Source organism: Esox lucius, chromosome 19, assembly GCF_011004845.1.
Source record: "Esox lucius isolate fEsoLuc1 chromosome 19, fEsoLuc1.pri, whole genome shotgun sequence".
NCBI lineage: Eukaryota > Metazoa > Chordata > Actinopteri > Esociformes > Esocidae > Esox > Esox lucius.
The window spans coordinates 15,250,749-15,276,974 of record NC_047587.1 but is presented as its reverse complement, the minus strand read 5'-3'; the positions used below and the strand labels follow the sequence as shown (position 1 = coordinate 15,276,974).

Below are 26,226 nucleotides of genomic sequence, written 5' to 3'. Positions count from 1 at the left end.
GCCGGAGTCCAACATGCACTGGGAACAAGTCTGACTTACTGCCGGCAATGCGGACCAAGCTCCTGCTTCGGTTGTATAGGGACCTGACAGCCCTTAGCAAAGGACCCAGGACCCCATATTCCCCAAGCACCCTCCACAAGATGCCGCGAGGGACACAGTCGAATGCCTTCTCCAAATCCACAAAACACATGTGGATTGGTTGGGCAAACTCCCATGAACCCTCCAACACCCCGTAGAGGGTATAGAGCTGGTCCAGTGTTCCACGGCCCGGACGAAAACCACACTGTTCCTCCTGAATCCGAGGTTCTACTATCGGCCGTATTCTCCTCTCCAGAACCCTGGCATAGACTTTCCCGGGGAGGCTGAGAAGTGTGATCCCCCTATAGTTGGAACACACCCTCCGGTCCCCCTTCTTAAAAAGAGGGACCACCACCCCGGTCTGCCATCCCAGAGGCACTGTCCCCGACCGCCACGCGATGTTGCACAGGCGTGTCAACCAAGACAGCCCCACAACATCCAGAGACTTGAGGTACTCAGGGCGGATCTCATCCACCCCCGGTGCCTTGCCACCGAGGAGTTTCTTGACCACCTCTGTGACTTCAGCCCGGGTGATGGACGAGTCCACCACTGAGCCCTCATCCTCTGCTTCCTCAATGGAAGACATGTCAGCGGGATTGAGGAGATCCTCGAAGTACTCCTTCCACCGCCCGACGACATCCTCAGTTGAGGTCAACAGCTGCCCACCTCTACTGTAAACAGCGTTGGTAGGGCACTGTTTCCCTCTCCTGAGGCGCCGGATGGTTTGCCAGAATCTCTTCGAGGCCAGCCGATAGTCCTTCTCCATGGCCTCACCGAACTCCTCCCAGGCCCGAGTTTTTGCCTCCACAACCACCCGGGCTGCAGCCCGCTTGGCCTGTCGGTACCCGTCAGCTGCCTCAGGAGTCCCACAAGCCAACCAGGCCTGATAGGACTCCTTCTTCAGCTTGACGGCATCCCTTACTTCCGGTGTCCACCACCGGGTTCGGGGATTGCCGCCTCGACAGGCACCGGAGACCTTACGGCCACAGCTCCGAGCGGCCGCTTCGACAATGGCGGTGGAGAACGTCGTCCACTCGGACTCAATATCTCCAACCTCCCTCGGGATCCAGTCGAAGCTCTGCCGGAGGTGGGAGTTAAAGATCTCTCTGACAGGAGACTCGGCCAGACGTTCCCAGCAGACCCTTACAGTACGCTTGGGCCTGCCGAGTCTGTCCAGCTTCCTCCCCCACCATCGGATCCAACTCACCACCAGGTGGTGATCAGTTGACAGCTCCGCCCCTCTCCTCACCCGAGTGTCCAAGACATACGGCCGCAGGTCAGATGAGACGACAACAAAGTCGATCATCGACCTGCGGCCTAGGGTGTCCTGGTGCCACGTGCACTGATGGACACCCTTATGCTTGAACATGGTGTTCGTTATGGACAAACTGTGACTAGCACAGAAGTCCAATAACTGAACACCACTCGGGTTCAGATCAGGGGGGCCGTTCCTCCCAATCACGCCCCTCCAGGTGTCACTGTCGTTGCCCACGTGGGCGTTGAAGTCCCCCAGTAGAACAATAGAGTCCCCAGTCGGAGCACTTTCCAGCACCCCTCCCAGAGACTCCAAGAAGGTCGGGTACTCTGCACTGCGGTTCGGCCCGTAGGCACAAACAACAGTGAGAGACCTATCCCCGACCCGTAGGCGCAGGGAAACGACCCTCTCGTTCACCGGGGTAAACTCCAACACATGGCGGCAGAGCTGGGGAGCTATGAGCAAACCCACACCAGCCCGCCGCCTCTCACCATGGGCAACTCCAGAGTGGTGAAGAGTCCATCCTCTCTCAAGGAGTGTGGTTCCAGAGCCCAAGCCGTGCGTAGAGGTGATCCCGACTACCTCTAATCGGAACCTCTCAACCTCACGCACTAACTCAGGCTCCTTCCCCGCCAGCGAGGTGACATTCCACGTCCCTAGAGCCAGTTTCTGTGTCCAGAGATCGGGTTGTCTAGGCCCCTGCCTTCGACTGCCGCCCGATCCTCTTTGCACCGGCCCCTTATGGTCCCTCCTGTGGGTGGTGAGCCCACGGGAGGGCGGCCCCACGTCACCCGTTCGGGCTGAGCCCGGCCGGGCCCCATGGGGGAAGGCCCGGCCACCAGGCGCTCGCATTCGAGCCCCAACCCCGGGCCTGGCTCCGGGGTGGGGCCCCGGCTGCGCCATACCGGGCGACGTCACGGTACTCAAAATTTTATTCTTCATTAAGGGGTTTTGAACCGCTCTTAGTCTGACCCGTCGCCTAAGACCTGTTTGCCTTGGGAGACCCTACCAGGGGCATATAGCCCCAGACAACATAGCTCCTAGGGTCACTCGGGTACTCAAACCCCTCCACCACGTTAAGGTGGCAGTTCTTGGAGGGGTAAAAATAAAATCAACTTGTCAAAATCGTTTTTGTAAAATAACTTGATTGTTTTAACCACATTTTCTAGATTAACAAGAATAGTGGCAACCAAGGAATGTGTGGAAATAGAATTTGCCGTCATTTGGTGGTTTGGTGGAGAATTACGGGGGCGTTTAACCCAGGAAGGCGTTTAACCCACTGTACTCATATAATAAGCTTTTTTTTTAGCTTAATTGTAGGACTTTTGAATAGTCACCACCCTTGGGTAGATGAGTGATTTACCTAGTTCCCAATTATCATTTCAGTCTTCCTCAACTTTAACGCTTGGGAAAGTTATAAAAACGTTTATAAAACATCTGGTAGCGAAATTCGGTAGGCCTAATTATCAACATTTTTTTTCCCAACAAGATTACTTCTACCCTGTATGTACTAAATTAGCAAATTTTTACCATTACTTGAGTAGTTTTTCTACACCAGTAATTTGCGTTTGTACTTGAGTCTTGTATCTTTCAGTCCACTTTCCAAGTATGATGACGACAGGATGAACACCTGCACGTTTTGATGAATGGCTGGACAATTCCGCTAGGGGCAATACGTACTTGAGAATATAGACATGGGAGGGGGAATCCCGAACTCAATACAACAGCTCCCAAACAGCCAACTGTCCCCTCAGCTAGCGCATAATAGCAGGATTACGCGAATTTAGGTAAGTCCATTTCAGATTTTGTGCACAGGAACACTTTTCCAAACTGTTAAACTGTTACTTTGTTAACGTTTTATGATGTGTCTGGTTTTGGCATTTCCTGAAGTAGATTGGGTCGTTTGGGAACATCAGTTTGAAAATGAGTTTTTTCCAAACATTATCTGCTGGTAAAACCGCATAGAGGATTATTGGTGCATCATTGTCATTATAATTACCGTAACACCGTCTGGAGTTCGATGAACGGCGTTGGCACTCGAAAGGGATGCGGTGATTTTGATTGGGACAAGAGGATATGAAAATATAACTTAATGGCAGGTTTCAACGTTTTTGTAAATCTTTCAAGCAACGTATTGTAGGCTTTATAGCAAATGTCAGGATTTATCGAGGTTAGTGTATCGGCTCCCAAACAATGCACGTTTTATAAAAAAGGAAGCTTTAAGTCACTTTAAAATTAAACAAGAGGTCAACACGAGTACAACTTATAACTGTAAAATGTCCATTACTGCGTTTGTTAGTCCAAATAATAGTCAAAATAGTAGTCCAACACACCCATAAAAGCCCTAAATATCTACTAAAAATAACGGTGGTATGGTTTGAGGTTATACTTTGCTTTCACGGATGATCATATGATAATTTTTTGTTCAGTTGCACAATGAACCAGGCCTATCAATTAGCTAACAGTAAAATCTGCCCAACAACTAGTTGCCTCTTTCTGGAGGGTGACACTTGGCTGCAAGTGGATCTTCCAGCAAGACAATAACTCCCAAAAAACACTACACGGACAACAAAATCAATATACCAAATGGCCATCTTCAAATCCAGACTGAAACTCCATTGTAAAGGGATTTAATATTTATTCGCCTCCCCATTCCTCAGTGGAGGTGGGCCGTGGTGGCTCTTCCCGGTGTCTGAACAGGCAACAACAATGCACCTTCACCCACCAGGACTGTGGGTTGTACCACCCATCCATCTCCAGACTTATACACTAACTCAGTCTACAGTATGTTGATCGGAGTGTCCGCAATGTAAACGCGAAGGTCGGCTTCATGCCTACAGGTGTGTGTGTGTGTGTGTGTGTGTGTGTGTGTGTGTGTGTGTGCGCTTATATATGACGACATGCTGCCTAATCGGAGCAACCACGGCCAGTGCCAGTTGTCATGCAGCAGCAGTGTCCCACATACAATAGTAACACTGTTTTCACGCTGAATGAACAGTTTACTCTGTCAGTGTGCGGTTGTTGTTTTTGTTGCGGTGTTGGTGGTCGGCCTGTCCGCTGATTGCTGGTACAGTACGTGCAGCTGTGTGACATCAGATGATCTTGGGGTGTCATTGTTGCCAGTCGGTCCACATGACTTCTCTCTGTTTTGTAAACAGTCACGCTCAGAGTGGGAGAGGGGTGAGGGGGAGAGGGAGGGGGGAGCTAGGGGGAGAGGTGGGGGAGAGAGGGGTGCGTTCATTTCCATGTCATTTTTCACTTATGATGTGTCCGTGTTGTCAAAAGCCTCGGATACGGTTGGTGGTAATAATAATAATAACGATAACAATGCTTAATTCTAACTGATGTCTCTTTACCGCCATGTGTCACTTCAGCTCAGAGACAAGTCACTCTCAGGACCAGTGTGGACCCGCCAGGCACGCAACATCCACACAACGTCTTGTTAACGTCGTGACAAAGCCGCTCCTGTGAATGCAGTCTCACCGGCACGGCTCGGCGCCAGACTTTGGCAGAATGCAGCAGGGCTACAGCCTGCAGCCGGCCGGCCACGCCTCCAGAGGCCACGCCCGCCCTCGCAGCGACAGCAGCGGAGCTGTGTTTGGTGTACGGATCCAGGTCCAGGGGGTGGAGGGTCGTCCTTATGTGGTCATGAATAACGGGGATAGTAGGGCACCTCTGCCCTCTGGTGGCCTGGAAACCTACAGCAGGAACTGGGACCACCAGGAAGTCTCTGTCATATCCCACAGCCAGTCAGAGTACACCATAGCCTCCGTGGGGAGTGAGAGGTCTCCTATGGGTAGTCCCTATGCCGAGCGTAGACCTCCCAACCACCAGGGGGAGTATGCACTCGGGGGTTCTCTGAGTGAGGTTAGGGAGTCCCAGAGGACCCCGCTGCCATCCTCCACATCCACGTTCGACTTCTCGGACTCGGCTTTACAGCAGTTGCAGAGGAGCCCGTCACCATCGAACACTGCGCTGAACTACCAGAGACACCCAGAGCTGCTGAAACCCTACGACCCGGAAAGGAACAGCCTGGGGCCCCTTCTCTCCACCACCCAGAGAGTTTCTGCTCCCTCTGCTCAGGTAGCCTCTGTGCCCAGGACCGGCCATCTAACCAGGGTCCTTCAGAGTGTGGATGGGGCCACCCAGGCCCCAGCATGTGGGTCTAAACCAGCCAGAATCCCTCTGCCTGCTGAAGGTCTGGAGAGAGCCCAGAGCCCTGGACCTGTCTCGGCGCCAACTCCCCGCCACCCTTCATTGGCCGCCCTGCTAAGCCCCCCGAAAGAGGTCACCAACGTCTCCAGGAGGTCTCCGAACTCGGTGGACGCGGAGCCCATCTCCTCAGTAGGCAATCTCATCAGCCAGTTCAACAGCCCCCAGCAGACAGGTCGGTCCGGGCCGAGACGAGGGAGGATCGCCCGGGAGGACCGGACCCGCTCGCGTAGCATGGACAGCACCCGACGGTGGACCTCCGAACCCCTGGACCCCTCTAGCCCTGCGTCGCCTATTTTAGGCACCGGGGAAGAAACGTCTGCTGGCGTTGCCGGCGTTCCTGGGTCCCCGAAGGCGCAAGGGCCCAATGGAGCTTCCGCTCTGAATGGAGCCTCCACTCTGGTGCTCAATAAGCTCCGGTGGGAGGAGCAGGAGCCTGACAGTACGTCGCCCAGGATGCCGAAGGGACGCTACAGGGTGGAGAAGACTTCACTGTATCGCACCAGATCCAGATCTCTCAACCATGCCAATGTGGAGTCAGAGAGAGAAACCCTGGTAAAGAGGTTTCCTTTGGAATCATGGTCATGTTAACATTTGCGATTGGTTGTTTGAGACCTTTTTTTTGTGTGTTGTTTGACCAGGTCATCACTCCTGACATTCTAAAGGGTCAGAGGGGTCAACAGCAGATCTCAGCTGAACCACAGCAACCAAACGAAGACACCACTAAACAGATCCTGTTCGCCTACCTCAAGGAAGGGTGTGTTAAGCTATTTTCATATTTGAAAATGTATTCACCATTAAACAAAGTGACCTAATTCTGATCTCAAGTGATCATTACACATTTTTCTTATCCTGCCTGAAATGGAGAGAATATAAGAGATCCATTTCATTCGGATGAAGAATTGCTGTTTCAGCTGATCTCACACAAACACACAAACTAGTTCAGGAATGCAGAGTATGAAAAACACACATCCTCCATGCCAGCATTGAAATATGACTTTACTAAACTATTTGAAATACCACAGCTGAAATGCTGGAAAATGAATTTACATTTTAGATAATTTTCCCCATGCCGTTTTCCCATACCTTGAATAATCACCAGGATGCTGGGAACTTAAGGTTCGGTCAGTAACTTTGTAGCATAAGTCAAATCAAGCCACAGGACTTTTGTAGCAGAATTTACTTACAGAATTCTTACAGATTTCCCCCACAGTGTTCTGTACATACTGTAGCCTTTTGACTGATAAAAAAAAAACCTGTCCGTGTGGCCTTGAATGAGGCACAGAACCTTAATAACTCCCATAAGTCGCTGTGGAAATGAATGTTTGCTGCTGTGTTTTGGTGTTGCTACTCCCTCAGGACCACAGACAACACCTCCACCACTGAGAAGAAGCTGAACCTTGTTTTTGAGAGAATCAACAAACTGAAGTGGAAGACAGCAGAGAATGTGGAGGAGGAGTGCAGGGTGAGGCTTGACCCAGATGGTCCGCTGTACTGTCAAATATATATATTGTTTTAACAGTTTTCCCTTCCTATTGGGTTTTCAGTGGGAGGTAACCAAACACAGTGGGCTGAAGGTCCGAGGAGGCGGTGTACATCTGTAAGGAACAGTAGAATGATGGACTGTATCATTCAGAGACTAGAGCAGCAATCTCAAAGATTATTTGGTCACTTGCAATGCCAGGGTTGTGGGTTTGAATCCCACCAGGGACCAGTACAGAAAAGTATGAAAATGAATGCTCTTACTACTGTCAGTCTGTATAACAGTGATCGCTATAAATGTAAATGTTGAAGGAGCAGATTCTGATGAGAGGCTCAGGTTCTATGGAGATGCTCAGGTTCTGATGAGATGTTCTGTTCTGTTCTGCAGGACTTGGCTGCTGAGGCTAAAGAGCTGCAGAATAGAGGAGTGGAGTTGGAGAGGGAGGTTTCACAGCTGAAGAAACAGCTGGAGCATAAGACCACGGTACAATACAGAGCACTACAGTACAGCACAGAACAATACATTACACCATAATAAAGTAGAATATAATACATTACAGTACAATACTGTACATGTCATTCAGTACAGAACAGCATGATACATTACAATATAATATAGTACAATACAGTACAGCATGATACAGTCAGATATAATACAATACAGTCATGATACAGCAAAATAAAAGATTACTCCATGATATACTACACTTTAGTACACAACACTACAATACAGAAAAGTACACTATAAACAGAATACTATAATAGATTCCAGTATACTACCATAAAGTATTATACGCTAAAATACAGTACACAGCAATACAGCTGCATTTCTCAAATCTTTTTGTGTCAGGGACTGGCACATTGGGGCTTTATAATATTGACCCGTGCATTGTTATAACATCTTACATCTAGCATTTTCTGTCTTAAGGTGCATTGGGGTTAATGGAAACAACTATGTGATTAAATTGTGTATTTGGCCTTTAGGTTACTCTCGTAATATATTAAATCAATTGTATTTTATAAAGCCCTTTTAACACCAGCAGTCACAAAGTGCTTCTACAGATACCCAGCCTTAAATCCCCAAGATCAAGCAACAGCTGATGCAGAGTTGCTAGGAAACAATCTAGTAGGGTGGGATATTTGATGAACAATTGGTATACCTTTTTTTTTTTAAGGTATATAACCAAATTGAATTCTGATTTTAATCCATGGTATGTAGTTGAAATGCTGAATCGCATAACATTTTTATAAAAACAATTATTGGCAAGATTGCATCTCGTTGCAATCAAGCCCCAGTCCTAGAGGGAGATGATGACACGTTTGTGAAAGTCATACCTTTAAATCAAGGTTTCATAATAGCCCACAGCATAAACCATTCTGAAGCTACAGACTTGTAAAATTTAACGCAGCCTGTATGTGCCAACCTCTAAAAGGTGGAAATAGTGGCGTAGTGGTTACGCCCCACTCTGCTTCTATCAATGCTTTTCATGGAGGCATTGCTCCTCGAAGCGTCGCCGATCTACGGCCTGGGATGGGAGAAACACTGCAATAGAGTACAATACAGTACACTACAAATCAGAACACTGAAGAATAGAGTGGTATTTTGAGAGATTTCTTTTCTCTTACGTTCATGGAGTGGTGGCCAGCTCGACCACATTTACCCATAACAGTACAGTCTTTGTAGATAGATGTCTTTATTCAGAGGTCATTGTATTTGCTTACTACAGTTGAATGGACTGATTGTACTTTTGTGCACGCATGCGTGTCCCGTGCATATCCTACAGAGTGCTAGGAGTCTTGCGGAGGCGTGTGAGAAGGCCCAGACTGACTCGAAGACCCTGCAGGACGAACTGCACCAGAGACAGGATGAACTCTCAACGCTACGGAACAGGCTGACTCAGATGGAGACAGAGCTTGAAGTTGCCAGAGAGGAGTAAGGGCATTTCCACCAGGGCACAGTGTTGGACTCCAGGAGTCATTCCACCAGGGCACAGTGTGTTGGACTCCAGGAGTCATTCCACCAGGGCACAGTGTGTAGGACTCCAGGAGTCATTCCACCAGGGCACAGTGTGTAGGACTCCAGGAGTCATTCCACCAGGGCACAGTGTGTAGGACTCCAGGAGTCCTTCCACCAGGGCACAGTGTGTAGGACACCAGGAGTCCTTCCACCAGGGCACAGTGTGTAGGACTCCAGGAGTCCTTCCACCAGGGCACAGTGTGTAGGACTCCAGGAGTCCTTCCACCAGGGCACAGTGTGTAGGACTCCAGGAGTCCTTCCACCAGGGCACAGTGTGTAGGACTCCAGGAGTCCTTCCACCAGGGCACAGTGTGTAGGACTCCAGGAGTCCTTCCACCAGGGCACAGTGTGTAGGACTCCAGGAGTCCTTCCACCAGGGCACAGTGTGTAGGACTCCAGGAGTCCTTCCACCAGGGCACAGTGTGTAGGACTCCAGGAGTCCTTCCACCAGGGCACAGTGTGTAGGACTCCAGGAGTCCTTCCACCAGGGCACAGTGTGTAGGACTCCAGGAGTCCTTCCACCAGGGCACAGTGTGTAGGACTCCAGGAGTCCTTCCACCAGGGCACAGTGTGTAGGACTCCAGGAGTCCTTCCACCAGGGCACAGTGTGTAGGACTCCAGGAGTCCTTCCACCAGGGCACAGTGTGTAGGACTCCAGGAGTCCTTCCACCAGGGCACAGTGTGTAGGACTCCAGGAGTCATTCCACCAGGGCACAGTGTGTAGGACTCCAGGAGTCCTTCCACCAGGGCACAGTGTGTAGGACTCCAGGAGTCCTTCCACCAGGGCACAGTGTGTAGGACTCCAGGAGTCCTTCCACCAGGGCACAGGGTGTTGGACTCCAGGAGTCCTTCCACCAGGGCACAGTGTGTTGGACTCCAGGAGTCATTCCACCAGGGCACAGTGTGTAGGACTCCAGGAGTCATTCCACCAGGGCACAGTGTGTAGGACTCCAGGAGTCATTTGAGTTTAATCGACCCTGATTGTTTTTAACAGAGAGGCTGTGTTACTAATACACCACTGGCCTCTTATTGCCCGGCCCAAATGAATGAATCAATCAAACTTTATTTATACAGCAAATTCCTTACAGCTGTTAGCAATGGCTAGCTGCCTCAATACGTTTTTAAAGGGTAGTTAACAAGTGATCGCTCAGGTGTAATACGTTCTATTTTCTATTGTCAGGTTGATCCAGGTGAAGGCGGAGAGGGAACAGGGCCGCAACGAGATGAAGGACCTCCAGGAGCAGCTGTCCGAGATGCATGACGAGCTGGACCGGGCCAAGAACACAACAGAAGAAGAGAGCATGGAGAAACAGGTCCTTCGGAAGGTTGGCAGTAGACAACGTGCCTGCGAGCAGCACAGCTGATTTATCTCCAGGCTTCACTATCACAGTCACTCACAGCACCTGCTGTAACCATAAATAAAGCATTTATGTTAACTTTTGAATGTTGCAGCTCGGTCAGAGCTCCAAAATCTCTTAGTTGCATCAGTACTGTATAACGCATTGTAAGACTGGTTATAAGCATGTATGACCTCCATATGTCTGTTTTAATGGCGTGTTAGGACCTGGTGCAGCTGCGGTCGGAATTCCAGGAGCTCCTGCAGCTGCAGGAGGAGCAGGACGAGGTGCTGCACTGGAAGGAGAGGGAATTGACCGCCCTGAAGGGAGCACTCAAGGAGGAGGTGGAGAGCCATGACAAGGAGCTTGGCATTATGAAGGAGGTGCACAACCAGGAGGTGCAGCTGCTCAGAGAGAAGGTGGAGGAGGTGACAGAGGTAATTGTGGGAGAAGGGTGTATGTGATTAGGACTAGAACTGAATAAAGTCAGTTTTACGCCAGTTTCCTAACCAGGCCACAAATATAAATAACACTGTATATGCATTACAGTCAGGCTTTATGACCGGTGACATCACTGTTAAGATGGGCAGGTTAATTTGTCCTAGTCAGGGGAAGACTGTTGAACCTTATACTGTACATATTCCAGCCAATACCCAAACCATCTCCTGTGTAACCCTCCTTTTTGCCTGTCAGAGTAACACTGCACTTGGCGAGGAGAAGAGGGAGGTGGAGGAGGACCGAGGGGAGGCCCAGGGCCAGCTGAAGGAGCTGATGCAGCAGAGGGAGGACCTTATGGGACAGGTACCGGGACTCCATGCTCTACGCTGCCCATAGTACTGTACTACACAACCCATAATGCTACACTGCACTACTTCTGTTTCCATAACCCAGGTAGATGACCTGGAGGGGAAGGTGGAGCAGCTCAACTTCGTCGTGAAGGAGTCCAAGACCTTGCAGAGACAGCTGGTGAAATGCATAGAGCAACTCAAGGTGAGTCGGACGGGCAAAAGGGTTATTGTCAAGTCCAACTGGCATCTGCCATCCCTGTTTGAAATGCGGGGAGCTGCCACTGTGAATGCCTGAGGAACAGATAGGGTTTAACCGTCTTGCGCAGGGACAGAACCAACTACTGACCTGACTTTTCACCTTACCAGCTCTTGGATCACATCCAGCAACCTTTGGGTTAGTGGGGAATTTATTTCACTGCTAGGCTACCCAATCCCCAATTATGGCCTTGCCTTGTCACGGCAACTTCAGGTGCAGAGTGGTCTAAGATTGACACATGCTTCCTCCAGGCGCCCCACCAAGCCGGTTTGATTCTAATCACACTGCTCGCTCAACCCGGAGGCCTTTAGCTGGTACACAAGTGCCAAGATAATGCACTCCCCAACTACACAACCACAACTGGGTCTGCAGACACCCAATCTCAACACGTGGAGTCACCGCTAGTATGTTTATATTAATAGCAAGAGATGCAACTGAGCTGAAACCCATGAAAAACTGTCTAGAAACCACCAAAGAAAAATCATGATTGTGTGTGTGTATATATATATATTATCCTTTCCAACCCACACCGAAGAGATTGTATCAGAAGGTCATTCAAATGACTGAAAAAAATCCATTTAAGTATAAAAGATTATAATGTAATATGGAGATTTGTACATATCCTTTTGCTTTAAGGCTCTGATGTCATAATCCATGTGATTTCACAGAAGGACAAACAGCAGGTTGAGGAAACTCTAGCGGAGGTGAGGAAGAAGGAAGATGAGATGTGCCAGGCGAACAAGGACCTCCTTACACGCCTGGAGAATGTGCAGGTGAGTAAATGCCAGGTAACAAAATGTAGACTTGAAGAATTCCAACTCTGTGTAGATAAGTGTCCAATTTCACCCTTGAAATAGTCCTGACCGTGTCCCTCCCCTCCTGTCGTCCCTGTCAGAGTGAGCTGACCAAACTGAACCACGACCACAGGGAGGTGAAGGAGAGGCTGAAGGAGGAGAGTCATCGAGCGGAGGAGCTGAACAGGATAAAGAATGATCTGGAGGAGGAGAAGAGGCTGCAGGACAGCACTGTGGATAAACTGCAAAAGGAGGTGAGAGGGGGAGCTGATAATGGAGAGGATAGAGGGGTCGGAACGGCCAGGTCATAGGTCACTGAGATCAACACTATGTTACTATTGGTTGAACCCAGTAAAAATGGTAGGAGTTGAATTGCACGATTTTGAAGTATGTGTTGTCGGGAGGTAGGTTTCTATGAATACCACTAACTCAGTCCACCCTCTCTCTGCCTCAGATGAGTGATATCGTGGGGGAGTGTGAGGCCTCCACTGAGCGGCTCCAGCAGCAGGTCGACGGGGTCCGAGAGAAAAGCAACGCAGAGCTGGCTGAGCTCCGACTCCAGCTGCAGGAAAAGGGAGCGGAGCTGGAGAAATCCCGCCAGGTGGCTAAAAGGCTGCAGGAAGAGGTGTGGCGGATGTTTTAGTGCTGCTCAGTCACCAGTGAATGGATCACGGTCTCACACTGATATCTCTCTCCATCTCTCTCTTCTGTCCTTTGCCTCAATTTCCTCATCGTTGGTCTCTCTTTCTCTCAATCCGTCTGTCTGTCATCATCACCTCCTCTCTTTTTTTTCGTCAGTCTCTCCAGCACCTTCTCACGCTTCAGAGATAAGTGTTAAGAGTGTTAAGAGAGTTAAAAAGTTCAGGGGAGACAATGACATAAAGTTCAGTTTTGAACATTTTGTAATCTCGATCGTGTGTTTGGCTGAGTGTTTTACATCTAACTATACTCATGGGGACATTTGGTCCTCATGAGTATAGTAAAACCAGAAAGAATTTGACTCATGGGGACCTTTTGCCGGTCCCCATGAGGCAAATGTACATTTCCGGCTCAGGGTTTAGGTTTCGGGTCAAACTTACAATTCATTTTAGAGTTAGAATTGGGGTTTCTTTAAGGTCCAGGCATTGTTGGTTAAGTTTAGGCGTAACATCTAGGTAAAGTTTAGGCATAAATGTTATTTTTTGGGGTTGGGGTTAGATGAGGGTTAGGTTTAGGGTTAAGATTAGGGCAAGAGAGCATGCAATTTCTATTTTCTGGTCCCCGTGAGGATAGCCATACAAGTGTGTGTTTGTGTGTTCGTTCAGCTGTTTCTCCTGGAGCACAGCCTGGATCAGTGTCGCAGGGAGTCCGAGGAGGCCCAGCAGAGCAGTCGGCTGCTGGAGAGGAGGGTGGAGGAGCTGGAGGAACGGAACATACACGCCCAGGAGGACCACGCCCGACAGCTCAAACTGATGGAGGTACTGTGACAGTGTGTTAGAGCACGTCTCTACCAGGAGGAGGGGGTTCAACAGGTCAAGCTGAATTATGTACCAGGCCTTTTCCTCTGCCTTGATGTTGCTGACGCATGACAGAGCTTACAACGCCTGGAAGGGATTTAACTGTGACCTCAAAACACATCCCTGACCTCTAATCCCTGTTCTGGAAGACGCTGTGTTAGACCGGTTCATTTGCATTTTGCACTGATTGTTCCTGTCAGTAGATATGCTTTTCACTTCTTCTCTCTCTTTAGGTGAAAAGCAGCGATTCCATCTAGCAACCTTTTGGGGAAATCACACTGAGTATAGGTACACACAATGTGACTCCTCCAATCTCTAGTCCCATACGGTGTGATTTCCCCAGTCTCTAGTCCCATACGGTGTGATTTCCCCAGTCTCTAGTCCCATACGGCGTGATTTCCCCAGTCTCTAGTCCCATACGGTGTGATTTCCCCAGTCTCTAGTCCCATACGGTGTGATTTCCCCAGTCTCTAGTCCCATACGGTGTGATTTCCCCAGTCTCTAGTCCCATACGGCGTGATTTCCCCAGTCTCTAGTCCCATACGGCGTGATTTCCCCAGTCTCTAGTCCCATACGGCGTGATTTCCCCAGTCTCTAGTCCCATACGGCGTGATTTCCCCAGTCTCTAGTCCCATACGGCGTGATTTCCCCAGTCTCTAGTCCCATACGGTGTGATTTCCCCAGTCTCTAGTCCCATACGGTGTGATTTCCCCAGTCTCTAGTCCCATACGGTGTGATTTCCCCAGTCTCTAGTCCCATACGGCGTGATTTCCCCAGTCTCTAGTCACCATACGGCGTGATTTCCCCAGTCTCTAGTCCCATACGGCGTGATTTCCCCAGTCTCTAGTCCCATACGGCGTGATTTCCCCAGTCTCTAGTCCCATACGGCGTGATTTCCCCAGTCTCTAGTCCCATACGGCGTGATTTCCCCAGTCTCTAGTCCCATACGGCGTGATTTCCCCAGTCTCTAGTCCCATACGGCGTGATTTCCCCAGTCTCTAGTCCCATACGGCGTGATTTCCCCAGTCTCTAGTCCCATACGGCGTGATTTCCCCAGTCTCTAGTCCCATACGGCGTGATTTCCCCAGTCTCTAGTCCCATACGGCGTGATTTCCCCAGTCTCTTTGTCCTATACGGTGTGATTTCCTCAGTCTCTGTGATTTCCCCAGTCTTTATGTCCTATACTCTGTGTGATGTCTGTGGAGATTTTCCCTTCCACCTGAGCTCTGTTTATACCATCATGGCCTTATGGACTGACAGGGAGTAGAAAATAGCGCTGGCTAATACTCACTGAGCTACCTGATGGCAAAACAGAGATTGCTGGTAGAACACAAAAACTCAGCGTGAGGTAGAGAGAGAGAGAGAGGAGAGAGAGGGAGGGAGGAGAGAGGGAAGATTAAAAGAAAGAGGGAGACCCGGAGAGGTACACACGTCCCGTTCACTCCCCATTGGTTGACGCACTGAGAGGTCAAAGGCCATGTTTTCACCTGTCACAGAGCAACAGTTAGAGTTCATGGACCAGTTCTATTAGCTGCTGAGAGGTTTTGATACAACTCCCGGTTTGTTTATTATGATTCCCAGTTGCTGTTGCTTATGCACTGGCTCTTTTTCCACAAAACAAAATATGAAACATTTATCTACACAAAGAATTCATAACACATTAGGAACCCATACATAACAGGAATTATAACACCAGTCTCTATGTCCTACTCTCGGTGGGATTTCACCAGTCTCTATGTCCTACTCTCGGTGGGATTTCACCAGTCTCTATGTCCTACTCTCAGTGGGATTTCACCAGTCTCTATGTCCTACTCTCGGTGGGATTTCACCAGTCTCTAAGTCCTATACACTGTTTGGGTATAATAGAAACATGGATAGACCTCACTTAACCCAGGAATAACATGAGCCATCCATGATCTATGTATATATGTGTGTATATATAAGCATCTGTGTAACATGACTGTGTGTTTGCGGTGTCCCAGGGTCAGATCACCCAGCTGGAGCAGGACCTGACAGAGGAGAGGAACAGTGCTGATCTTCTGATGGACCGAATGGACAAGGGGAAACAACAGGCTAGTCCTCCACACACGGACATACACAGACAAACACACTGAAGCACTGACCAGTTCAACCTTTCCTCCCCCTCCCCCATTACTCCCACTGTTCACTAATTGTACCCTCATTCACTCAAACTCTCTCCCTCTCACAGTACAACATTACATTAGTGGATGTGGGTGTAGGCCTTTTCAGCTCTTCATTAGTGGATGTGGGTGTAGGCCTTTTCAGCTCTTCATTAGTGGATGTGGGTGTAGGCCTTTTCAGCTCTTCATTAGTGGATGTGGGTGTAGGCCTTTTCAGCTCTACATTAGAGGATGTGGGTGTAGTCCTACAGTATATCACCTCTTTATTAGAGGATGTGGGTGTAGTCCTACAGTAAATCACCTCTTTATTAGAGGATGTGGGTGTAGTCCTACAGTATATCACCTCTTTATTAGAGGATGTGGGTGTAGTCCTATTTCACCTCTTTATTAGAGGATGTGGGTGTAGTCCTATTTCACCTCATCAGTAGTGGATGTGAGTGTAGTCCTATTGCACCTCTTTATTAGTGGATGTGGGTGTAGTCCTATTGCACCTCTTTATTAGAGGATGTGGGTGTAGTCCTATTGCACCTCTTCAGTAGTGGATGTGGGTGTAGTCCTATTGCACCTCTTCAGTAGTGGATGTGGGTGTAGTCCTATTGCACCTCTTTATTAGTGGATGTGGGTGTAGTCCTATTTCACCTCTTCAGTAGTGGATGTGGGTGTAGTCCTATTGCACCTCTTTATTAGAGGATGTGGGTGTAGTCCTATTGCACCTCTTCAGTAGTGGATGTGGGTGTAGTCCTATTGCACCTCTTCAGTAGTGGATGTGGGTGTAGTCCTATTGCACCTCTTTATTAGTGGATGTGGGTGTAGTCCTATTTCACCTCTTCAGTAGTGGATGTGAGTGTAGTCCTATTGCACCTCTTTATTAGTGGATGTGGGTGTAGTCCTATTTCACCTCTTCAGTAGTGGATGTGGGTGTAGTCCTATTGCACCTCTTTATTAGTGGATGTGGGTGTAGTCCTATTTCATGTTTTCATGCATTAATTAACGTTTCACGTTACCTCAAATTTTGTATCCAAATTGAAAGCGGTGAGGCCAGTGGGTTCTGTTTCTCTCTCTCCCCCCCCCCCTCCCACTCCCTTTTCTCCCACCCCCACTCTCTCACTACTCGAAGTTTCAACACACTCACCCCCTCAGGCCCCATGGATGGCAGGCAGCCAAGGATATCATGTAGGCTGGGACACAGAATCATGCCAGATGTCTGGATTTACCTCAGGGCGGTACAATTCTGATCCTGGAGACACTATATCAATGATCTGGTTGTCTATAGACTCACGTTGCTCCAAGGTCACGGAGATCCGAGACAGGCTACGGGTATCCGCCCTGTTCAACATAAACAGATTTTTATCAGTCACACATTCTGATCTCAATGCAAATTTCTTCCACTTCCTAACATTGAAAGTAGCTGAGTAAGGGAAAGTTTAGATTGTGAGATCTCTGGTATTACTCAGTTTCCAGAATACAACTGTTTTGTTAGTTACGGCCTCCTAAACGCTCTAAACGTGTAATGAGTTTGTGAAACACTGATGCATCTATTAAATGCTAGTGAAGTAGGCCAGACTAATTAATGCATAATATTACTCTGTTTTGGTTTCCATCAAAAGAGAAAAAGGCAACAAAAAAGCTATTCTGGGTAATGATGTTAGCTGTTATTCACTTCAGTTTTACTGTTGGTCCCCTTTGCTCCAAGACCTTTGGCCGACTAATGGTCCCCTCTGCTCCAAGACCTTTGGCTAGCTGGCAGTTGAGATTAAAGGCTTTGCATCATCGTCTCTCCTTGCCTGATCTAGGATGACCAGACCTAATTCACTTTGTTTTTTCTGAATTAAACTAAACCAACGTCGTCACTGTATAATGATGGACATTGTTGTGATTTTGTTTTCTCTCAAAGCTCACAATGTAAAACTGACATGTACTGCATTTATTAATAGCGGTCCATCGGTTGACTGGGAGACTGTTGTCATGTGACAACTTTATTCTGGCATTGTCTAATCGTGTTTTTTGCTCCGGAGTGTGTCATGTTAGTGAACGTGTAATCATGCTGTTCTCTGCAGTGTGTCATGTTAGTGAACGTGTAATCATGCTGTTCTCTGCAGTGTGTCATGTTAGTGAACGTGTAATCATGCTGTTCTCTGCAGTGTGTCATGTTAGTGAACGTGTAATCATGCTGTTCTCTGCAGTGTGTCATGTTAGTGAACGTGTAATCATGCTGTTCTCTGCAGTGTGTCATGTGAGTGAACGTGTAATCATGCTGTTCTCTGCAGTGTGTCATGTTAGTGAACGTGTAATCATGCTGTTCTCTGCAGTGTGTCATGTTAGTGAACGTGTAATCATGCTGTTCTCTGCAGTGTGTCATGTTAGTGAACGTGTAATCATGCTGTTCTCTGCAGTGTGTCATGTTAGTGAACGTGTAATCATGCTGTTCTCTGCAGTGTGTCATGTTAGTGAACGTGTAATCATGCTGTTCTCTGCAGTGTGTCATGTTAGTAAACGTGCAATCATGCTGTTCTCTGCAGTGTGTCATGTTAGTAAACGTGCAGTCATGCTGTTCTCTGCAGTGTGTCATGTTAGTGAACGTGCAATCATGCTGTTCTCTGCAGTGTGTCATGTTAGTGAATGTGTAATCATGCTGTTCTCTGCAGTGTGTCATGTTAGTGAACGTGTAATCATGCTGTTCTCTGCAGTGTGTCATGTTAGTGAACGTGTAATCATGCTGTTCTCTGCAGTGTGTCATGTGAGTGAACGTGTAATCATGCTGTTCTCTGCAGTGTGTCATGTGAGTGAACGTGTAATCATGCTGTTCTCTGCAGTGTGTCATGTGAGTGAACGTGTAATCATGCTGTTCTCTGCAGTGTGTCATGTTAGTGAACGTGTAATCATGCTGTTCTCTTCCGACAGATTGAGCAGATACGAGGTGAGCTGTTGCAGGAGAGAGCAGTGAGACAGGATTTGGAGTGTGACAAGATCTCTCTGGAAAGACAGGTACTAGGATAATTTACATAGACATCCCAGGATGACATAAAACTTTTTGAGATGCAAAAGCATTCGGACAGTTAAACGTTGTTGGTGGTTTTGTCTGTATTCCAGCACTTTCGTACAAAACATTTGTCACCGTCCACATATTGTTAATTTACACTGGAATTTATGAATGTCTGGTCCCTGTGGAAACATCTTGCCCCCAGGCACTTCCTTCAAAATATCCAAAATGAAATGGAAGAACTCCCATGCCCTCCTTTTGGAATCAAACCTTAACACTTTGTGATTCTCTGATGTAGAATGACAAGTCAAAAGTCACATATTTGATTTATTTTTGCTCAGACAAAGGCCAATTTTTACTTTTATGCTAGAATAGACTGGAAATAAGGGGATCTAGGAATGAAACTCACCTTGGTATTCCCAGTGCCACATTACAACAGTGCAAACAGCACGACTTTTAGGTCAAAGACATTTCCCGGACTCTGGAACTTTCCAGGAATGTTCAATAACTTCCCTGGTTATCCAGAAAAACTGGTAGGCTGATTTCTTATTTTTATTTTTTTTAACTGAATCTTTACAGATTTTGAGAAAACCCTGGCAGGATAATACATTGATTATGGGATGATATATTATTTTATAAATACATACAAATATAGATTTTATATTTTTATTATTCATCTGTCCCTATTTTACATATGTCTACCTTTTGGACATTTTGGATGCAAAACAAACATTCAAGAGTGACATTTTTATTTAAAACACTGATCTCAGGTTCACCTAAAAAGAAATAATCCATTGGTTTACATGATCGTATATTGGAAGACTTCGTAGTTGACTAGTTACAGCCATGGTAGCAGTACCTCACAGTTTTGAATTACTAAGTCCCAACCATTTTCAGGGAACTGAAAATGAATGTACATTCAATATTTTTAGGAAATATTTTTAGGAAATATACAACTTGTGCTCACCTATATAAATTATGTAGAGCATACAGTATATACTAAGTATATTTTTGGGACAGTCTAAAACTATTGCTAAAAATGTTTAAATATATGGGCCTGGAATATATTTCCTAAATATATTTTAATACTACATGTAAATATATTTTGAGTTCCCCCACATATGTACATATACAGGTGCATCTCAAAAAATGATATTGTGGAAAAGTAATTTTTTTCCTAAAATGTGACACCTTCATATATTCTAGATTCATTACACAAAGTGAAACATTTCAATACTTTTTGTTTCAATCTTGATGATTATGGCTTACAGCTCTTGGAAATAAAAAATCCAGTATCTCAAATTATTAGAATATATATATTTTTTTTAATACAGACATGTTGACCTGAGAAGAGCTCTAATTAGCTAATTAACTCCCTGAGTCTTCAGTACACACAACCACAATCATGGGGAAGACTGCTGACTTGACAGTCATCCAGAAGACACTCATTGACACCCTCCAAAAGGAGGGTAAGCCACGGAAGGTCATTGCTGAAAGGGCTAAATTACTTTCCCTGACCATAACAAACTCAAAAATCAATTTGATAATGTTACACTTTTTTTTTTTTTTTTTTAAATGTATGTAATTCTAAATAAGTTGGACCCAGTGGACAAAACATTCAAATAATCATACGAGTGATATTTCCCTGGCAGGAATGGACATCTTTCCTATCTCCTATACATCCTTCTTTACATTGTGTCTGACTCAGTATGGAGATGCTTCCTATCTCCAATACATCCTTCTTTACACTGTATCTGACCCAGAGGCTGAAGTTAAACCAGGACTAATGAAAGTGTATTCATGGAACGTTGACTGAAAGGGACAAGTGTGGTAGGAAAAAGTGCACAAGCAACAGGGATGACCGCAGCCTTGAGAGGATTGTCAAGCAAAGCTGATTCAAGAACTTGGAGGAGCTTCACAAGGAGTGGATGGAGGCTGGAGTCAGTGCATCAAGAGCCACCACACAGATGTGTCCAGGAAATAGGCTACCAGTGCCGCATACCTAGTGTCAAGCCACTCCTAAACCAAAGACAATGTCAGAAGTGTTTTACCTGAGAGAAGGAGAAAAAGAACTGGACAGTTGCTCAGTGGTCCAAAGTCCTCTCTTCAGATGAAAGTACATTTTTCATTTCATTTGGAAGTCAAGGTCCCAGAGTTTGGCGTATGGTATTACTGTGCTTGATTTGGCCAGCCAACTCGCCTGTCCTGAACCCCATAGAATCTATGGGGTATTGTCAAGAGGAAAATGAGATACACCAGACCCTACAACACAAACGAGTTGAAGGCTGTTATCAAAGCAACCTGGGCTTCCATAACACTTCAGCAGTGCCACAGGGGGATTGCCTCCATCCCACACGGCATTGATCCAGTAATTCATTGCAAAAGGAGCCCCGACCAACTAGAGTGCATAAATTAACATACTTAGGAAACCTTCGCAGATGTTTTGAATTAATTAGCTTATTAGAGCTCTTCTCAGGTCGACATTTCTGTATTATACATTTTGTACAAATTTTGTTTTCCATGAGCTATAAGCCGTAATCATCAATATTGAAACAAAAAAGGCTTGAAATGTTTCACTATGTGTAATGAATGTAGAATATATGAAGGTGTCACTTTTTGATCTGAATTACGGGGGGAAATGAACTTTTCCACGATATTCAAATTTTTTGAGATGCACCTGTATTTATTTACCTGAGTTTTCCATGTGGGAAACAGGAAATTGAGAGTTCCTGGAATTTTGCAACTCTATACTGGAACCTCTCAGAACTGGTTTATACTGTGTGTAGCAACATGTCGTAGATATTCAGAATGTCGTTAGACAACCTATGAACCAGACTTGATACATATGATCACTCTCTATTACTGTCGCCTCCAGAATAAGGACCTTAAGAGCCGAGTGTCTCATCTGGAAGGCTCCCAGAGGTCAAACCAGGATGTTGTGGTCTCCAGGCTGGAGGGACGGATCCAGGAGCTGGAAGGGAGGCTGCAGGGAGAGGAGAGGTGAAATTATGTTCAAATACATCGCCATCAGAACAGTACAGTGATACATCGCCATCAGAACAGTACAGTGATACATCGCCGTCAGGACGGTACAGTGATACATCGCCGTCAGGACGGTACAGTGATACATCGCCGTCAGGACGGTACAGTGATACATCGCCGTCAGGACGGTACAGTGATACATCGCCGTCAGGACGGTACAGAGATAGATCACCGTCAGGACGGTACAGAGATAGATCACCGTCAGGACGGTACAGAGATAGATCACCGTCAGGACGGTACAGAGATAGATCACCGTCAGGACGGTACAGAGATAGATCACCGTCAGGACGGTACAGAGATAGATCACCGTCAGGACGGTACAGAGATAGATCACCGTCAGGACGGTACAGTGATAGATCACCGTCAGGACGGTACAGTGATAGATCACCGTCAGGACGGTACAGTGATAGATCACCGTCAGGACGGTACAGTGATAGATCACCGTCAGGACGGTACAGTGATAGATCACCGTCAGGACGGTACAGTGATAGAACACCGTCAGGACGGTACAGTGATAGAACACCGTCAGGACGGTACAGTGATAGAACACCGTCAGGACGGTACAGTGATAGAACACCGTCAGGACGGTACAGTGATACATCTGATAGTGAGCTGCTGGCCTGGCCGGAGAAATGTGGGTCTGGGAGACAGAACATTTCAGACAAAACATCTACAAATGTCTACTTGTTTCGACTGAGATATAATACTTAGTTGTTGTTTACAGAGACAACATCAACCTACAACAAGCCAACCGTAAACTAGAGCGAAAGGTGAAGGAGATGATGATGCGAGTGGATGACGAACACCTGGCTATGCAGAGCGAGAGAGACCAGGTAAAAGTTCAGGACCCACATCGGTCCAAAATGTAAACACAGGTCCACTATTAGGAAAGCTGTGAAGTTTATTTGCGCTAAATTACTTACCCTGACCATAACAAACTCGAAAATGGCCATTTGAAAATGTTACATTTAAAAAAGAATTGTTATATGTTATTCTAAATAAGTTGGACCCAGTGGACAAAACATTCAAATCATTTGAGTGATATTTCCCTGGCAGGAATGGACTTCTTTCCTATTTCCTATACATCCTTCTTTACACTGTATCTGACCCAGAGGCTGAAGTTAAACCAGGACTAATGCTATGTAAAATATTATAATTGCTATTGCGAGTCCCCCTTGCTAACAGCTTTCACTGAAAGATTTGAATGTAAAAATCATGTAAGGCCCCCCTACATCAATTATAGGCCCTGATTACAAACACAACACTGCGCATTTCAAACTTAAACACAAAACCATGGATTGAAAACAATATAACCCCATTTGCCAGCTCAACCAGAGGCTGAAGACGGCCAAGAGACAAATGGACGAGGCTGAGGAGGAAATAGAGCGACTGGAACACTCGAAGAAGAAACTGCAGAGAGACCTGGATGAACAGATTGAGACCAATGATGAGATACTCGTCCAGCTCAACGCCCTGCGCGCCGAGATGAGGTGATGGGGTCACTGGCTCTTTTCTTTTGCATGTTTCTGTGAGCTGGTTCCCTTGGGACAGGGGTTAAGCCTAGTCCTGGATTAAGAGGCTGTTTCAATGGGTTTTCTCCACTGAGCATGTTTTTCAGTTTATGACTGAACCTTTGGGGAACCATGCAATGGTGCTCATAGCCAATATGGCCCAGTGTTTCCTTTTTGGTTTGTTTCCCCTTGTCATGATGCGTCTGACACCCTTGTATATCTTTCTTGCCTTCACCTTGTCCTTTGTCAGGCGTAAGCAGCAGAAATCGGCCCCTCTTTTGAAGGATGACAATGCTGTTTATGTGAATGACATCAACTCAGACTGAAAGAAGACACAAGGAAGGGAAAGGTTTCAAACAAGATGCCCTGACTACAGCCTGATGACATACTCAGTCAAGTTGTTGGATTATTTAAAAAAGGCTGGTAACTCGCTGGCTGGCTGCCCTTCCACATGGCTCGACTTAAACCCTCTAGCATCTCCAAAGGAAGTGGAGTTATATTCCGGGAGTCATCAGTCCAGCTTTTATCGCTGTGAGGATTTGGGAACGGAAAGGACTCTATAACTTGTCCGTGTACAACTAACGATGTTGGGAGTTTTGTGACATTTTACTTTTTTTTTTTGTTGTGGTTGTTCTTCAACAGCTTGGGATCATGCAAGTTCAAGTAGAATGGACACTAATTCAAAGCAGTGTTTTCACTTTCTTTCAGCATCTTTGGCGGTCAGTAGGCCTAACTATAGCAGTGTTGTCTTTACTCCTATAACTGCTCATTCCAGTAAATGTATTAAATATATTAAAAGAAAACTGTGACAAATTATTCTGTCTGGGTATTATATGAAGTTCAAAGGTTTTCTTCAGGTATGTTACATGAATCACAGGGCTGTGGGTTCAAATCTGAACCGAGCTGCTAAATGTTTATTTTTTTTATTCCAATTACATTTTTTTTTTGTCAGACTAGATCGAGTGCTTATGTATTCTATTAACAGAGTAGCGTTTTGTTCATATTTCCTGTATTTATTTTGATATGTACAGTAATCAGTACCATCATGGATGAATCATTTAACTTAATTTCCCTAAAACAATGTTGAATAATTCTCGTGTTCTGCAAATGTTTTAAGATACTACGTTCCTAAAACGGCATTATATCAACGACTGTCGTCTGGAAGAGAACTCTAAAACGTAATTTTCTTTTGTATAGGTTCGTCACGCTCAGATCAGTTATCAGACAACCGAGGGTCATCAGATCTAGATCCCCCCCAAGTGGCCATTCCTGATTACTTCCGCTCCATTGCGGCAGCAGTTATACCAAATATATATTTAGTTATGTAAAATATTTCAGACAATATTATAATCGACATCACTCTACATCTAGCTTTTATCACCAAGCGTTTGATAAATTGTTCTTCAGACTGTCGTAAATTCGATTTTTACGTGACATCACTAAATCATTCTTCTGATTGGTGGACCATAAACACGTGACTTTATAGCCTGACAATTTGTTACTTCGTAACAGTCAAAAGTGGTTATTGCAAATGATTATCAACTTTCAATCATAGCCACCATGTTTTTTAAACATACCCTTTTATATTTGGACAGTAAAAACACAACGTATATTTTTTCGGGTTGTAACCGTCACGGAGTTTGACGTGTCCGAGAATGACTCGTTCCTCGCGAGCTGTTCCCCGGTATCGCTTCTCGGCCTTTTGGCTAAGATCAAGTGTAGTATCTGTTCTTATCAGTTTAATATCTGATACGTCCCCTATCTGGGGACCATATATTAAATTGATTTTTGGAATAGGGAGATGGAATAGGGGCTTGCTCCGTCCACTCCACGCATCGACCTGGTATTGCAGTACCTCCAGGAACGGTGCACCCCCCTCTCTTTGTACAAAAATTAATATGGGGAACACAAGCTCTGAAGCCTCGGTCCGGTAGGTTTCCGCTGGGATAGCGGAATGAAACCAGCGATTCGGTAGTCTGTTTTCTCCTCAAAATAACATTTTATATTATTAAAAAATGTAAAAACCTCATTACTCTTAGATAAGTGCCTGAACGAGATCACCAGAACGAGAAATATATAACATACAACTAAATGAAAAGAAAACACACCAAATGAAAACGAGGATTAGGCTTGTGAAGGCTTACTCTTAAATGTTCAGGCACTTATCTAAGAGTAATGAGGTTTGTTAATTTTGACAATGAGCTTGATAAAAGATCAAAGTAAAATAAAATGTTATTTTGAGGAGAAAACAGACTACCGAATCGCTGGTTTCATTCCGCTATCCCAGCGGAAACCTACCGGACCGAGGCTTCAGAGCTTGTGTTCCCCATATTAATTTTTGTACAAAGAGAGGGGGGTGCACCGTTCCTGGAGGTACTGCAATACCAGGTCGATGCGTGGAGTGGACGGAGCAAGCCCCTATTCCATCTCCCTATTCCAAAAATCAATTTAATATATGGTCCCCAGATAGGGGACGTATCAGATATTAAACTGATAAGAACAGATACTACACTTGATCTTAGCCAAAAGGCCGAGAAGCGATACCGGGGAACAGCTCGCGAGGAACGAGTCATTCTCGGACACGTCAAACTCCGTGACGGTTACAACCCGAAAAAATATACGTTGTGTTTTTACTGTCCAAATATAAAAGGGTATGTTTAAAAAACATGGTGGCTATGATTGAAAGTTGATAATCATTTGCAATAACCACTTTTGACTGTTACGAAGTAACAAATTGTCAGGCTATAAAGTCACGTGTTTATGGTCCACCAATCAGAAGAATGATTTAGTGATGTCACGTAAAAATCGAATTTACGACAGTCTGAAGAACAATTTAT

General features: G+C 46.2%; 1 protein-coding gene and 2 non-coding genes across 3 annotated transcripts; 2 read left to right on the top strand and 1 right to left on the bottom strand.

Annotated features, from left to right (window-relative positions):
* Positions 1-2,929: 2,929 nt before the first annotated feature.
* On the top strand, positions 2,930-24,203 carry LOC105018351 (cingulin-like protein 1). Its single transcript, XM_013138861.3, has 20 exons — positions 2,930-3,120; positions 4,708-6,100; positions 6,187-6,302; positions 6,905-7,010; positions 7,416-7,511; positions 8,812-8,960; positions 10,225-10,369; positions 10,606-10,818; positions 11,075-11,182; positions 11,273-11,371; positions 12,094-12,198; positions 12,321-12,473; positions 12,674-12,844; positions 13,524-13,676; positions 15,698-15,787; positions 18,758-18,841; positions 21,712-21,836; positions 22,603-22,711; positions 23,205-23,368; positions 23,640-24,203. Exons 2-20 carry the CDS (start codon positions 4,805-4,807, stop codon positions 23,713-23,715), a joined length of 3,558 nt encoding a protein of 1,185 aa, XP_012994315.2. The 5' UTR covers positions 2,930-3,120; positions 4,708-4,804; the 3' UTR covers positions 23,716-24,203.
* An 872-nt stretch (positions 24,204-25,075) lies between these two features.
* Positions 25,076-25,266, top strand: LOC114829656. Its single transcript, XR_003777536.1, has one exon. It is a non-coding gene; the product is annotated as a U2 spliceosomal RNA (small nuclear RNA).
* A 474-nt stretch (positions 25,267-25,740) lies between these two features.
* Positions 25,741-25,931, bottom strand: LOC114829654. The gene has a single exon (XR_003777534.1). It is a non-coding gene; the product is annotated as a U2 spliceosomal RNA (small nuclear RNA).
* Between the last annotated feature and the right edge of the window lie 295 nt (positions 25,932-26,226).